General features: G+C 36.0%; 3 protein-coding genes across 3 annotated transcripts; 1 reads left to right on the top strand and 2 right to left on the bottom strand.

Moving 5' to 3' along the window:
* Positions 1-1,794: 1,794 nt before the first annotated feature.
* On the top strand, positions 1,795-5,371 carry LOC137808086 (formyltetrahydrofolate deformylase 1, mitochondrial-like). The gene is made up of 8 exons (XM_068608999.1): positions 1,795-2,066; positions 2,164-2,276; positions 2,997-3,147; positions 3,233-3,306; positions 3,405-3,564; positions 3,804-3,902; positions 4,021-4,107; positions 5,018-5,371. Exons 1-8 carry the CDS (start codon positions 1,944-1,946, stop codon positions 5,162-5,164), a joined length of 954 nt encoding a protein of 317 aa, XP_068465100.1. The 5' UTR covers positions 1,795-1,943; the 3' UTR covers positions 5,165-5,371.
* Positions 5,372-6,142: 771 nt separating this feature from the next.
* Positions 6,143-9,321, bottom strand: LOC137808088 (VAN3-binding protein-like). The gene is made up of 6 exons (XM_068609000.1): positions 8,029-9,321; positions 7,400-7,778; positions 7,037-7,216; positions 6,867-6,916; positions 6,707-6,764; positions 6,143-6,535 (listed from the first exon to the last, which is right to left on the bottom strand). Exons 1-6 carry the CDS (start codon positions 8,299-8,301, stop codon positions 6,297-6,299), a joined length of 1,179 nt encoding a protein of 392 aa, XP_068465101.1. The 5' UTR covers positions 8,302-9,321; the 3' UTR covers positions 6,143-6,296.
* Positions 9,322-10,494: 1,173 nt separating this feature from the next.
* Positions 10,495-13,055, bottom strand: LOC137805666 (MICOS complex subunit MIC60-like). Its single transcript, XM_068605606.1, has 4 exons — positions 12,755-13,055; positions 11,582-11,890; positions 10,771-11,495; positions 10,495-10,587 (listed from the first exon to the last, which is right to left on the bottom strand). The coding sequence occupies exons 1-4, from the start codon at positions 13,053-13,055 to the stop codon at positions 10,495-10,497; spliced, it is 1,428 nt and encodes a 475-aa protein (XP_068461707.1).
* Between the last annotated feature and the right edge of the window lie 257 nt (positions 13,056-13,312).

The raw sequence follows: 13,312 nt of genomic DNA on the forward strand, positions 1-13,312 counted from the left end.
CATAAAAGCAAGTCGCATAAAAGCATCAGATAAGATCACCATATCATATATCATATATAGAAAGATATCATCAAAGCATATAATTTGTTAACATCACATCATATTATCATGACATTAAAAGGTTAAAATGATTATATAATAAATTGTTAAATTTTGGTCAAGTTAAACAACAAAATTCATACAAACAGTTTTTTTTTTTACATTTTTTGTTCAATAGCAAAAGGATCCAATGAACATCATAACTTAATATTTATAACACTATTCCCTTTCTGTATTATCAAAACATTTGCCGAGAAATTTAAAATTGAAGAATTTCTAAATTTTGCTTTTGAAACTTGTTTTTTAGCATACTTCCCAGTGTGATTTGGTGACATTTCCTATTGAGTTTTATCTTAATGAAATTTTCTATCATGTTTCGATTTTTTTTTAAGATTGTGTTTGATAAAACTAGCTGTTAAGCTAGTTCTTAACTAATGAGCTACCTTTTTAGCTGATAAGTTAGCATATTTAATTATAAGTCTGGTTATCTAGTCGATAAATGTAAAAAGAAATAAAGAGGAAATAACTAGATAAGTTTTTATTATATAAATAAAAGTTGTGTTTTAAAATAAAAACATATTAAATATATCATTATATAATAATAGTTTTATATGTTTTGAATTAATTAAAATTTCATTAAATTTTTTAGTACTTTTACTTATTTTTTAAATTTTATTTAAATTAGTTGACCTAATGGGTATTAATTAAATTTATTTATTTTTTCTCAATTTAAATTATTGTTAAATTGAAATTATTTTTTACAATTTTTATTGTGTGAAATTTTCACATAACAGTGTAATAAAACATTTTTTACTTTATAATGTTACATTTTTAAATTTGAATTATATAATATATTAAAAAACCCATCAAATATTAAAAACACTACAATAATTAATTATCTCCATAAAATTAAAATAAGTAATAATACGTAAACAAATTTAAGAATAACGATAAAATATATTAAAATATAAACACAAAATTTGAAAAAAAAATGAAAATAATTTACACATTGCAAACTAGCAAAAGTAACTTATAGTTTATAAAGTAGTAAACTACTTTGAATTATGTACCAAATATTTTTATATTACTCAAACCAACTTATAAACTAATTAAATAAATTATACCTAGAGTATTAACTTCACCAAATATACTCTAAATAGGTTGTTTATCTTTAAAGGTTGTACTTTAGTGACAAGCACACATCTTTAGATGTTTTACTTTATATTTCAAATTTTGTGATTATTTAGCTCTCTTTAACGACAAAATGTGTTGTATATAACTTTTAGTATAAGGACTATGCATAAATATTCAGATAAAATCATAGTTTTTTTCAGAGATTTTATTATACCAATATGTTATTGATTGAGTTTGTTTAATTTGAACTGTAAGAAAATTTGAAAAGTCTGGTTAAAAAATGGACTGATTGAGGTTTATTTTCCCTTAAACTTAATATCTCACTCTTACATCACACAATTTAATTATGACTAAAAATAAAATAGAAACTAATATGAAAATTTATAGTAGTGGGAACATGTGTCTCTATTTTTTTTTCTTATGATAACAAAAAATAAAAAATATTATTATAATAATTATTATAAAAAACAATTTTATCAATTTATTATAAATATTTTTTCATGAAGTAATTTTTTATTGTAAATAATTAATTGAATTTAAAATAGCAATTATTTAAAGAATAATTGCTTCCGCCCGAAAAAAAAAGAATCTTTATTAATGTTATAGATATGATTATAAATTATATATTCAAAAGATTCTTCGCATTTGTAGAGGAGAGGACAAGCAAAAGGTTGGTGGTGGATTGAGAGAGTGCGGTGTTGGTTGAAGATGTGGAAAGTTGGTGGTTGATACTTCATCCCTGACATAGCGACTCCGACAGAGAATAGCCAATGGCCCGAAGTTTCCCTCGCGTTATGGGGTTGACCAAAATGTGCAGGAACAGGAACATCTCCTTCAAATCTTTGGATCCCCCTTCCTCCCTCACCCATGGAATCCACGTCTTTCATTGCCCTGTAACCTACATTTCATGGTTTTTAGGTCATGCTTTGGTTCGTGTATTGTTCACTGTGTTATTATTCCAAAGGGAATTGAAATTGGTTCTGTGATTAGGACGCGGTTGGAATTGTAGCCAAGCTATCGGATTGTATCGCTTCCAGAGGGGGAAACATTCTAGCTGCTGATGTTTTTGTTCCGGAAAATAAACAAGTCTTCTACTCCAGAAGGTACACTCCCTCTCTCACTTCCATCACGCTTTCAACACACACATAACAATGTTCGAATCCTTGCTCATAGATGTCTTCACTTTTAATGTCTAACCTTATCTCGAATAAGATTGCCTTTGAAGGAACATACTTGTGTAAAACCAAAGAAAAATATCACCGATTCTGTCCTGTGAGTTGACTATGATTTGCATGCAGTGATTCATTTGGGTCTACTCAAACATAATTCAATAGTCATTGTCTCTAATCAAAATTAGATATCGTTGCCAATTTTAGATATTGATAATTTTATATTAAAGCAATGGTTACTAGGACGAAATGCCAATTTGGTTGGTGAACAACACTAAAAGCATCTAAGGTTTATCCTTACCAATATTATTTTTATCTTTAAGCTTTTAGGGTAAAAGGAATCTCTCTCTCTGTTGCCAAGTACGAACACTGGTTCTGCTTACTATCGAAATTCTTCTAATCTTATTTCACTTATGTATATGAAGGAATTTTTTTAGCCTTCTCCCTTAGGACAATTCTTAACAAATGCTAATACCGTGTGTGTATGCTTTATCGTGTACCGATGTCCAGTTTGTAGTGTTTGAGCTCCATAACCCAATGCATGCTAAAAAGCGTCAGAACTGTAGTGTTTGGATGGATGGCTGGCTGGAAGGAATGGGTATATGGAAACAATACAATGATCAGAGATTCAATAACTTGTGTTAATTATTGCAGTGATTTTGTTTTTGATCCTGTTAAATGGCCACGTGTGCAAATGGAGGAGGACTTCCTGAAGCTGTCACAAACATTCAATGCAATAAGATCTGTTGTAAGAGTGCCAGCCCTGGATCCTAAATATAAAATAGCAGTTCTGGCATCAAAGCAGGTTGGCATTATCACTTTTTGTCATCTTTTTTTTTCCTTCATTTTGAAGATCAATATATTTTGAAGATATTTTTATTTTTCTGCAGGACCACTGTCTGGTTGACTTATTACATGCATGGCAAGATGGAAGACTTCCGGTAGATATCACTTGTGTAATAAGGTGAAATTTCAGTAACTGCACCACTACATTGATTTATATGTTTCTTTGTCTTATATTTTTATTTATTTATTTATTGTCTTCTCTGATGCATTCACCAGTAACCATTATAGAGGTTCAAACACCCATGTAATTCGTTTTCTTGAAAGGCATGATATTCCTTATCATTATTTATGCACAACAAATGAAAATAAAAGAGAAGGGGAGATGTTGCAGCTGGTTCAGAATACTGATTTTTTAGTACTTGCGAGATATATGCAGGTAAATAATTGTATTCAATTCTTGTTCTCAGCGTATCTATTATATTTCTAAATTTAAAAGAGATTTGATAATTGGACTCATTCTTGAAATTTGGGTGCTTCTGGAAGAACTGGCTCTTCTCTGCATCTGCTCGTTATGAAAATCTGAGAGTAGTTTATAATTATCTTGGATTGTAAACCAATGTTCATATTTGATAGTATTGAACTATTAATACTTACAGCATTGATTTGTATGCAAAGATATTATCTGGAAACTTTTTAAGGAGCTACGGGAACGATATAATTAACATTCACCATGGCCTGTTGCCATCGTTCAAAGGTGGCAGTCCATCTAAACAGGTTGGTCTTCCTGCACTTTTATAGGTTAAACTGTTATCACTTTTAACCATTTTTTATGCTTTTTGTAGTTTTTTTCTTCATTTGTGTTCATGTTTAATATGCTAGATTATTTTGGCAGGCCTTTGAGGCAGGTGTTAAATTAATTGGTGCTACAAGTCACTTTGTGACCGAAGAACTTGATGCTGGACCTATAATTGAACAAATGGTGAACATACAATCTTTCATACTTGCTTTGTTGTTGTTCACATTGCCTTGCTTCCTTTGTGATTATATTTGAATACTAAGGTTGCTCTGAATTGACATTGGTGGGAATACACATTAGCATGTTTAGTGCCATTTATTTATGGTGTTTTTTATTACACTTTGTGCTGGAGACTTATCATTACCCAGTTGCATTATTTCTGCATCTGCTTTCTGAAATTCTGATCCATCATCCATGACCCTAGTCTGGAGCCTCTTAAAGTTAGTTGAGACGATAACATAGAGTGAAGAAAATACAGGTGCAATTAGCATGATATATGTGCAATTAACAAGGGTGATCAAATTGCAATGCTATTTTCAGTTACACATTACCATGCAAGATTTGTGTTTTTTGAGGGTGAATTTCCTCCTAGATTTTACTCAACATTTCTGTTGTTTTCTTGTGTTCTAAAATAAAAGCAACTTGAGCATCCACACTTTTGAAGGTGGGTTCAATTTGTGGTTAGTTATTCCAATTTCAATGCAGTAAAGGAACGGAACTAATGGTGGGAAAATATTGCATCAATGGTTGACATCTGTCCAAATATTGATAAATTTTTATAATACTACTACAATGCTCTAGATTACATTTGCTGAGCCCCCCTCCGATAGATAAAATAGTAATTGATACCGCTGCAGAAGAATGTCAGCAGCATGAAATTTTTTAGGTTTCTGTTTCAGTTACATTATGGGCAGACCAAACTTCCCAGATACATTTGAGTCTTACTTTACACTGTAACTATTTTGCTGTGTCATTGTAAATCAAGCATACTTTAACTGCGCACAAGTATAGTATAACATACACTTAATGCACGGCCTCAAGTATGTGTCGATACTATTCATCTGTGGGTAAAATGGTTTAATTTCATTTGCAGGTTGAGAGGGTTTCCCATAGAGATAACTTGCAGAGCTTTGTACAGAAATCAGAAAACCTAGAGAAGCAATGCCTTTCCAAGGCTATCAGATCTTATTGTGAACTTCGAGTGTTACCTTACGAAGAAAAGAAGACTGTTGTATTTTAAAGAAAACAGCAAATAACCAAAATATAGTGCGCACCAAGTGGGGTGCTTTTGTATTTCTAATCAATCATTCATTTACGTGCAAAATTCAAAAATTTCCCACTTTAGTTGTAAAGTATGAGCTTAAGAAGAGATTGAGCTTGATTCTTTGGGTCCTTGTAGCATTGCTAATTCCGTGAAATGAATTCTGCAACTTGCTGGACTTCGTTACCTTGATTGTCACTTGTAATTACTGAATGCTTTCTCTCGACATGTTAACGTTAAAGGGAAGAAAATAGCTTTCATTTGCAACCATTACACAGTGACGTGCATAACTGAGGGGAACAGGCAAATACTTTGATTGGCCCCTATTTTATTGTAAAGTTATGCACTTTAGATCCAAAATTTATTTTCTTTCGTAACTCATCATTCATTTCTTATGTTGAGTATGGATGGATACTTTGAGGAAAAGTATTTTTTTTAAAAGGAAGGAAAAATATGGAAGGACAAAATAACTTTTAAGATTTAAAATAAGGAATTTAGGATCAAGTAGCCCTTCAAAAACATTTAATAAATTCAACTTTTTTGTTTTCAGCTTGACAGATAAAAAAATCTGAGTTGAAAAGATTTTTCAGAATTCACTTCATTTAAGTATTTTTTAATAAAATTTTATATTATTAAAAAATAAGAAAGGATAAAAAATAAGACTTGGTTGGTTGGTTGTTTTGTTTATTGTATTTTTACACTTTAGGGTTTATTGTATTATATATTTTATTTCTACACTATAAGAGAATTAATCTCAAACATGAAAATACTTTGTTCGGCACAAAAAAAATATTAATCTTCTTTTATTAGAAAAATTGTATTATCTTACTCAGATATGTAGTTTCTCAAGTCCCTTTAAGGTTTTTTTTTCTCTCCCATTTTCAAAGGTTTTTTACAACCAACTTTTACCTATACATAATAGCATTTCACATAAAAATTATTTTACAACCTTGATTTATATTAATATCTTTTTGAAGTGTCATTCCAATCCTTTTCTTTACACCTCAACATGTCTTGAAAACTTCGGTGACCTCATACACTACTATTGATTTAAAAAAAATGTCTTCTCAATTATTTTTCAACACTTAAAATTTTCTCTACAACAAACCAGTCACGTGTCGCTGTTAATACTTAAAAAATCAAGTGAAAGTTTTGTTGTCTCAACAGAGTTAACTCGACGAAGTAGACACCCAATCCCATCAACCCATTTTTGCTTGTGGAGTTTACTGTCACACTTAAACTCTAGAAGACCTTGTGCAGTTTTGAGGCCAAAGTAGAACTCTTCTGAGGTTTTCCTTTCTTTTCTGTATGGCCATGCCCCATCTTTGTCACAAATTCCATAAACCACACCTAGTATAACAATGTATGCAATGAAAATTAGACTACCTAACTCCAAAAACAGAGACAACTGGGGAAAATAGAACTTTTTTTATTCCAAATGGAATAGAAAAAAATAAATGAATTTAGTAATGCAAATAGATGTTTGGATAAAGGTGGTGGGAGTTTTTAATTAATGCTTACATTTATTCTTTTTGGAGAATGCTCCTCCAACGTGCTTGCTTTTGATCTTGATTTTGACCTGAAGTAAAAGAATTAAAAATTCCGTCCTTATTATCACTATTGTGTCTGAAAACTTCATCACATGAATATATGTTTAAGCTAGAATTTTACTATGGTATACCTGACACTTCTTGTTGATGTAGACAGAAACATGCTTCCATCGTAATACACCTGAAAAAGTTAATCAAAGCAGCCTTAAAAATAGTGATAAGCAAATTCCTATTATTTATTGGTCATGTATGTTTGTACTATTGGATCTTTAGAATCAGATTTTGACTATAATGAAGTCACCTTTTGGTTTGAGCTGCAATAAATCTCCTACACATGGAGGATGATGTTCACACATTTGACCATCGAAAGCATTAAACCAATGAGATTGTGGTAGAAGTACTCTATCATAGGGACTTATAGATGCATTCCTCTTTGCTTCGTTTGGCAATCTTGCTCTTAAAGCTGCTTCTCCTCTCATAGCTTATTTTGCAAAGAAAAAAAAGCTAGTCATGAATGATCAACTCTTAAAAACTACTTTCCAAAATTGGTAAGAATAAATCACTTAATAAAAGTTTTCCCACTAAAATCTCTCATAAGGGTGGTAAAATTTAAAAAGAAAATTACTTTTTCTAAGTTTGAACCGAATACAAATAAAGCAAGTACCAGTTGCAGCTGCTGCTGTAAGAGTCATAAGATCACCAGGGGTTTGAATATCAACAGCAGATTTTACTGTAGAAGCCACATGATCATGATCAGCTCCGGCTAGTTCAGCCATTTCAATGCAATGTGATGCCATGAGTTGTGTGGCTGAAGCCAGAGCAAGGTTCAACTTCGAGTGAGAGCCACTAGAGTTCTCTGCTGCAGCAACAGCAGCCAAGGCCGAAGCTAACCCAGCAATGGACACAGCAGAATGCAAACGTGCATTTTCTAACCGTGCCCGATCTTTCTTCCTTACAGTAATATTAGTGTTCCCATGATGCCTCTGATGAAACCATTTTCCTATGGTACCCATCTTTCTAGGAGAAGGTATGATCTTACCTGTCTACAAAAGTAAGAGTACTGAAGTTAGAGCTTGTAGAGAATAGGCCAAAACACCGATTGATCCACACGTTCTCGATGTATATGAACTTATAATTAGAGATTAGTCTGTAATTTTGAAAAGATAATTTTTTATTAAGCAATTATCATTCAGAGTTTTGGCAGATTATGAGATTCAGTCAACGATTAATGCAAAATGGGCATAGCATGATGCATGAGAAGAGGCATGATGCATGAGAAGAGGCATGACTTACTGCTAATTGAGGTGCGAAAATAGGTTCTTGCAAGGTGGCTTGATTCTTGTCATGGAAAGTGTGCTTCTGTTTTTCCAAAAGAGCCTTTGAAATTTCTGCAGCAGAGAGACTCCATGACCTGGATAAGAACTCCATAGGCTCATGTGGGGTAGGTGGCTGAGGAATGGACGGTAACGATGGGACCAGTTTGAGTTCATCATTTTCTTGCACGTCCTCTAATTCTAAACCATGCCACGAACCAATTTTGGCAGGTGGAAAATAACAACCATCCATTTTAGTTTCCACTTTCTATGAATCTACTACCCTTGGTACTGAATGTCCAACTCAAGAATTTGGATTATATTGGCAGAGACAACTAACTACACACCACCCAAAAAGCACATAAAAGAAGGTTAGTTCGACTTGTGATTGACTCGAGAGCTGAAAAAGGTAAAGGTAAAAGTTTGGTGTGATTTGAAAGAACTGGCTGAGAAGTTGCTTATGGAAACAACAGCAGCAGATAAGTACTTCCAAAATCCTTTGCAAACCGTGCCTGATCTTCACCGAATTGATCAACGAAAAGAAGAAACGATACATAAAAGGCCACAACAAAACATCCTAGCAAACATCAAACTTTGGAAAACACAAGAGAGAGAAAAAAACCCCACTGACAAAACAGATTAAGTCCCTTAGAAACTTCAAAGGGCTGAACCCAGAATATATAATAATCCGATTTCTGAAACTAATCTTAAAAAATAAGTACCCGCTTTACAGAGCTTGCAACTTTAACAGCAGCTTTTGAGTTTTGACCAAGCTTTTGAGACCGTGTTGAGTCTGAATAAAAGTGGGCTTAGAATTAACGAGACAGAAGAGATTGCATGAACACTAATCTAAGTCTTGTGCTTTGGACCACCATGAATTCAGGTTGAAGTTGATTAAAGAATAGGGGACAAGCCGGTATTCACGAAGCTCAAAAAAAAAAACTAAAAATTTAACAAGACATATTCCCGAATAAGCTGGCATTGGTTCGTAGGAGTCATGCACAACCCTGTTATCGATGAGAGACACAATTTGATTGGTATTATTATTTTAAAGTATATGGTCACATAAGATTTGGTGGCAGAAGGAATATTAAGATGCGTCATGAACTAGAGCATGGTTGAAAATAGGAATAAAGTGGGTGCAGTGCAGGAGCAGAGTCTATGAATATGATGACACTGCATGGACCTTAGACTAGACGGCGGTGTGTGGGGGCATGACAATAACCTTTGCAATTCAGGAGCCTAGTTCATAGACTACTCAACAGATAAAATTATTTTCAATAATATTTCCACACTTTATCTTTCATTCTAAAAATATTTTCTCTCATTATTACTTTTAAATTATTAAGGTAAGGAAGCAGTATACAAAATAAATAAATAAATAAAGACAGAAAAATATAAATCAGGTCACTGCACATTTTTCTACCAGATATTTAATTTTCCACATGCACAAGTAAGACCATAAATCAGGGAAAAAGTTATTTCTAGAAAACATTTTGTAATATATCTTATAATCTTTAGATTAATCTCATCTTCAAATATTATACTTAGATAAGTGATATATTGACATAATATACAATATTTAATTGATAATATAAAAAATAAAATATTTTTATCAATTTTATGTAAAAACTAAAATTTTAAATAACAAAATAGGATTGTATAGTATCAATATATCATTACTCTTATACTTATTTCCCTAAATCACAAAGGGAGATGGAGATAAAGAAAAAAAGGGAGATGGAGATAAAGAAAAGGCAAAACTTTTTTTTCTCTCTATTTGCAGTTCCAGAATTTACTTCTAATTATGAATTACTAAATTTGAAGTTTCCTAACGAAATTTTATACTATTTCAATTCAGATGAAGGCATGAGAAAAAAACCAAAACAATGTAGCTGCTCGAGTTAAATAAAAATTCGAGAAGGATCCGAAAGGCAGCTCTACCCCAGATGAGGGAACAATGATCAAGTTATCTTAGGTTAAAGACTCAGGGAAGGTAGAGGGAGATCCGTAAAGGGTACCTCTCCTTCCCAGATGAGTGAAGGAAAGTAAAGGTTGAAAGCTCTGGGAGGTAGAGGGAGATCTGAAAGGCAGCTCTCCTTCCAGTTGAGCAAAGATGAAGTCATAAGGTAGCTCCGCAGAGAACGCTTTTCAGTTAAAAGGAAAATGGCATCGCCGAAAGCCTATGGCTTTGAGATTGAGATAATAAGAAGATTACACGGCGAGAACCAGATCAACAAAGTTTTAGGCGATAACATAGAAATACACATGTTACTCGGCAGATCAGGCAAGTGACATTTCAAGCACTAAGATTGACCTACGCCTACTGCCCAGTAAGTGATTTTGCGTTAAATGTTGTTGCTATAAACTAACAGTTTGTTCAGGTTAAGTCGATTTCCGGAGAATTAAGCATCAGTTTGTGCTAAGTTAATTGGGTTAAGCAAAATTAGCCAGTTACATCAGATGATCGCACAACAGATAAAGATAAAGCCACATGTATATATATATATATATCAAAGCAGTTTAAACGGAATGAAAGCTATTACAGATAAATCAAAAGTTAAATGCAAAAGTTTTCAAGATGATAAGATTGAAGTGGCAGATGAAAACAGTTAAGCTGAAGGCACGATCTTGCCATCCACCACTTCATTGTAAACGGAGAATTTGGAGAGGTTGAGGTCAGGATATTCGCCGGCAATCTGCTCCAAAGCAGCACCAAAACCTGAAGTGGAACATGCGCGGCGCTGAGATCGAGTTCCTCAATCTTCTTCTTCGGCCCACTGTTCTCCTCGTGCATCTGGGCAAGCTCTGCTGAAGACTTGCTCAGCTCTTCAGCTTTTCGATCTCTTTTTGCCTCGACCTCAGTTGACTTAGCCTCAAGCTTAGCCACTTGAGCCTTGTTCGCCTCAAGAGCCCCCTCCAACTCAGTTATTTTCACCCTCTGAGGCACGAGCTCGCTTTCCAGTTCAATAGTCTCTGTAAGTTTGGCATTAAGCTTTTGGCGCAGGTCAACGTTATTGTTGCGCTCACATCGCAACTCGTCTTTAAGGGCATTCCGTGATAACTCAAGTCCTTTCATCATCATGTCACATTTAAGTTTGTGGACCTGGGCCCTCGCAGTGCTGGCCTCTTCCCGTTGGATGCGGTTGTCAAGTTCATATTTGCTCAGGGAGTCTTTTAGAGCCTCACCAACCATTTTGGAAAGGCGCTTCTCCACACTCTCAGCTGTTATGATGCTGAGGTGAACGGCGTAAGCCTTCAAAGCTTCTTCGAGAGGGGCTGGAAGAGCTGGAGTTGGAGGAGGCGTTGTAACTTGATTCTTGCCACCACCCTCACAAGATTGGATGGCGAGGGGGGCCTCGTGGTGTGGTGGTGAGGCAGGTAACTCTGCTGTAGGTTGAGGGGAAGCTTGCGTATCTGCAAGTTGTTCTTGTGTAGCTCCAACAGCTGAGGCATTTGAAGGGAGAGCATCCTCAACAGACTCGAAGGGTGTGGAGGCGCTGGGGGGTTCTCGGCATAGTTGGGGTTGGTGCCTTCAGCTGCTGGTGACTCAGCTACAGTCACCCTCTTTCTCTTGCAGATTAGCCCGTCTTCAGTGCTTTCATCTTCTTCCTCATCTGACACCACTCTGGGGGTCTTCCTCTTTGCCCTTTTCAGTGGCAGCTTCTTTCGCTTAGATGCAGGAAGAGCGGTAGGAGGGGATGGGCCAACCTGTGGAGATCTGCCTTGGGCAGCAGCAACCTCTGCGGCAGAGTTGGGAATGGTTTGGGAGCCCGTCGCCAGATTATGAAGCTTGGCTATTGAGCGCAGTCTCGCCATACGCTCCTTTCCCAACATTGTATCTGCATAAAGAAATCAATGATCACAAAACAGTCCAATTCAAGCAGTTGATGATGCAAAGGAAAATAAGCAGTGTGAACTAATGCGTGAGCTAACCAATCAAGACTACGCGCAAATCAGAATAACACAAGCAACATTAATAAAAGATAGAGTGATGCGAATTCAGGGAAAGGGAAACTTGGAGATGAGAGGAAGACAAACCTATATGAAAGTTCAGTTGACTTTCGTGGAATTCGTAGGTGATGATGGAGGAGGTGGCCAGGGTTATGTTGGAGGAGGCAACTCCTTTCCAGAAGTTGCATAGATCCTTGTCAAGCTCTCCCATTTTTTCTGGACTTCTAGCCCTCCTGAAGTTGTCCTTGGGCTCCTTCTTTCCCTTGTTCACCCAGTACAAGGGAAATCCGTCGAGGAGAGTGGGGTCTTGGTCGTTGCGGCAAACACACACAAATTTGTCTTTCCAGTCCTTGTAGGATTGCTAGAAGATGGAGAGGATTGACCTCCCAACAATCCCGTTGAGGCTGACCCATAGACAATCACCTGGGTTCTTGGCCTCGAACAAGAAGAGGAACACGTCCACGGAGGCTGGGTGTCCCAGGTGCGCGCAAATGATCTGGTACGCCCTGACGAACGCCCAACTGTTGGGATGTAGCTGGGCGGGAACTATGTCGAGCTCGGTCAAGAGTTCCCTTTCGAAGCGAGGGAAGGGGAAGCGGAGCTTGACCTTCTTGAACATGGTAGCATAGACGAAGCATAAGGGTTCGCCATTCTTCCCCTGGTCGTCGGTGCAGATGGGCTCCCCAGGGGGACAAGGACGAACGGTCACCTTGTCGTCATGCTCCTTGCTAAAGGAAGATGAGCTTTATCACCTTTCTTGAGGCGAAGGACGTCAATGTCGATGTTGATGGAAGAGGTCTCACCCAGCAAAGCTGAAGTGGCCCAAGGGTACAGCTGTTTGTAATCAGGAGGGGGTCTCACAGCTACGCTGGTTTGAGGTGGGGTTGGTTGCGGTTGGTTGGGTCGAGAGGATGCGGGTCTCTCGGCCTGGCTCGAAGGGATACTGGGATCCCTTGGTGGATTGCGAGAAGAGGAAGGGATGACCTTACGAGTTTTCGACGGAGGGTTTTGAGAAGATGAAGGAGGGTTTGGAGTGATTTTGGTGCGAGCCATCAGAAGAACTGCAAAGAAGATGAAAAAGGGAAGAGATGAGAGTTCATAAACAGAATGACTCGACTGAAAAGAAGAAGACAGAACGAACAAGGGGGGCTCGTAGAGAGAAAGCTAGAAAACCTAAACGCAGGAAAAAGCGAAGCAAAGAACAAAACAGCCCACAACGTATGCTCCAGACAGTTAATGGATGATGTAAACCGATTAAAATGAAGCAAATGTCAGTGGGAGAGATAAAAAAGTTTCCTTTTGATGATCAA

The sequence above is a fragment of the Phaseolus vulgaris genome, chromosome 3 (assembly GCF_000499845.2).
Source record: "Phaseolus vulgaris cultivar G19833 chromosome 3, P. vulgaris v2.0, whole genome shotgun sequence".
In the NCBI taxonomy this organism is placed as follows: domain Eukaryota; kingdom Viridiplantae; phylum Streptophyta; class Magnoliopsida; order Fabales; family Fabaceae; genus Phaseolus; species Phaseolus vulgaris.

Coding starts and splice junctions, on each gene's coding strand:
- LOC137808086 (XM_068608999.1), top strand. CDS start 1,944: ATGGCCCGAAGTTTCCCTCGCGTTATGGGGTTGACCAAAATGTGCAGG. Junction 2,067..2,163: donor TCCACGTCTTTCATTGCCCT/GTAACCTACATT, acceptor TTCTGTGATTAG/GACGCGGTTGGAATTGTAGC. Junction 3,307..3,404: donor GATATCACTTGTGTAATAAG/GTGAAATTTCAG, acceptor TGCATTCACCAG/TAACCATTATAGAGGTTCAA.
- LOC137808088 (XM_068609000.1), bottom strand. CDS start 8,301: ATGGATGGTTGTTATTTTCCACCTGCCAAAATTGGTTCGTGGCATGGT. Junction 7,779..8,028: donor TTTTCGCACCTCAATTAGCA/GTAAGTCATGCC, acceptor TTACTTTTGTAG/ACAGGTAAGATCATACCTTC. Junction 6,765..6,866: donor ACATCAACAAGAAGTGTCAG/GTATACCATAGT, acceptor CTTTTACTTCAG/GTCAAAATCAAGATCAAAAG.
- LOC137805666 (XM_068605606.1), bottom strand. CDS start 13,055: ATGGCTCGCACCAAAATCACTCCAAACCCTCCTTCATCTTCTCAAAAC. Junction 11,496..11,581: donor TGAGTCACCAGCAGCTGAAG/GCACCAACCCCA, acceptor CAAATGCCTCAG/CTGTTGGAGCTACACAAGAA. Junction 10,588..10,770: donor CCGCGCATGTTCCACTTCAG/GTTTTGGTGCTG, acceptor TATCTGTAATAG/CTTTCATTCCGTTTAAACTG.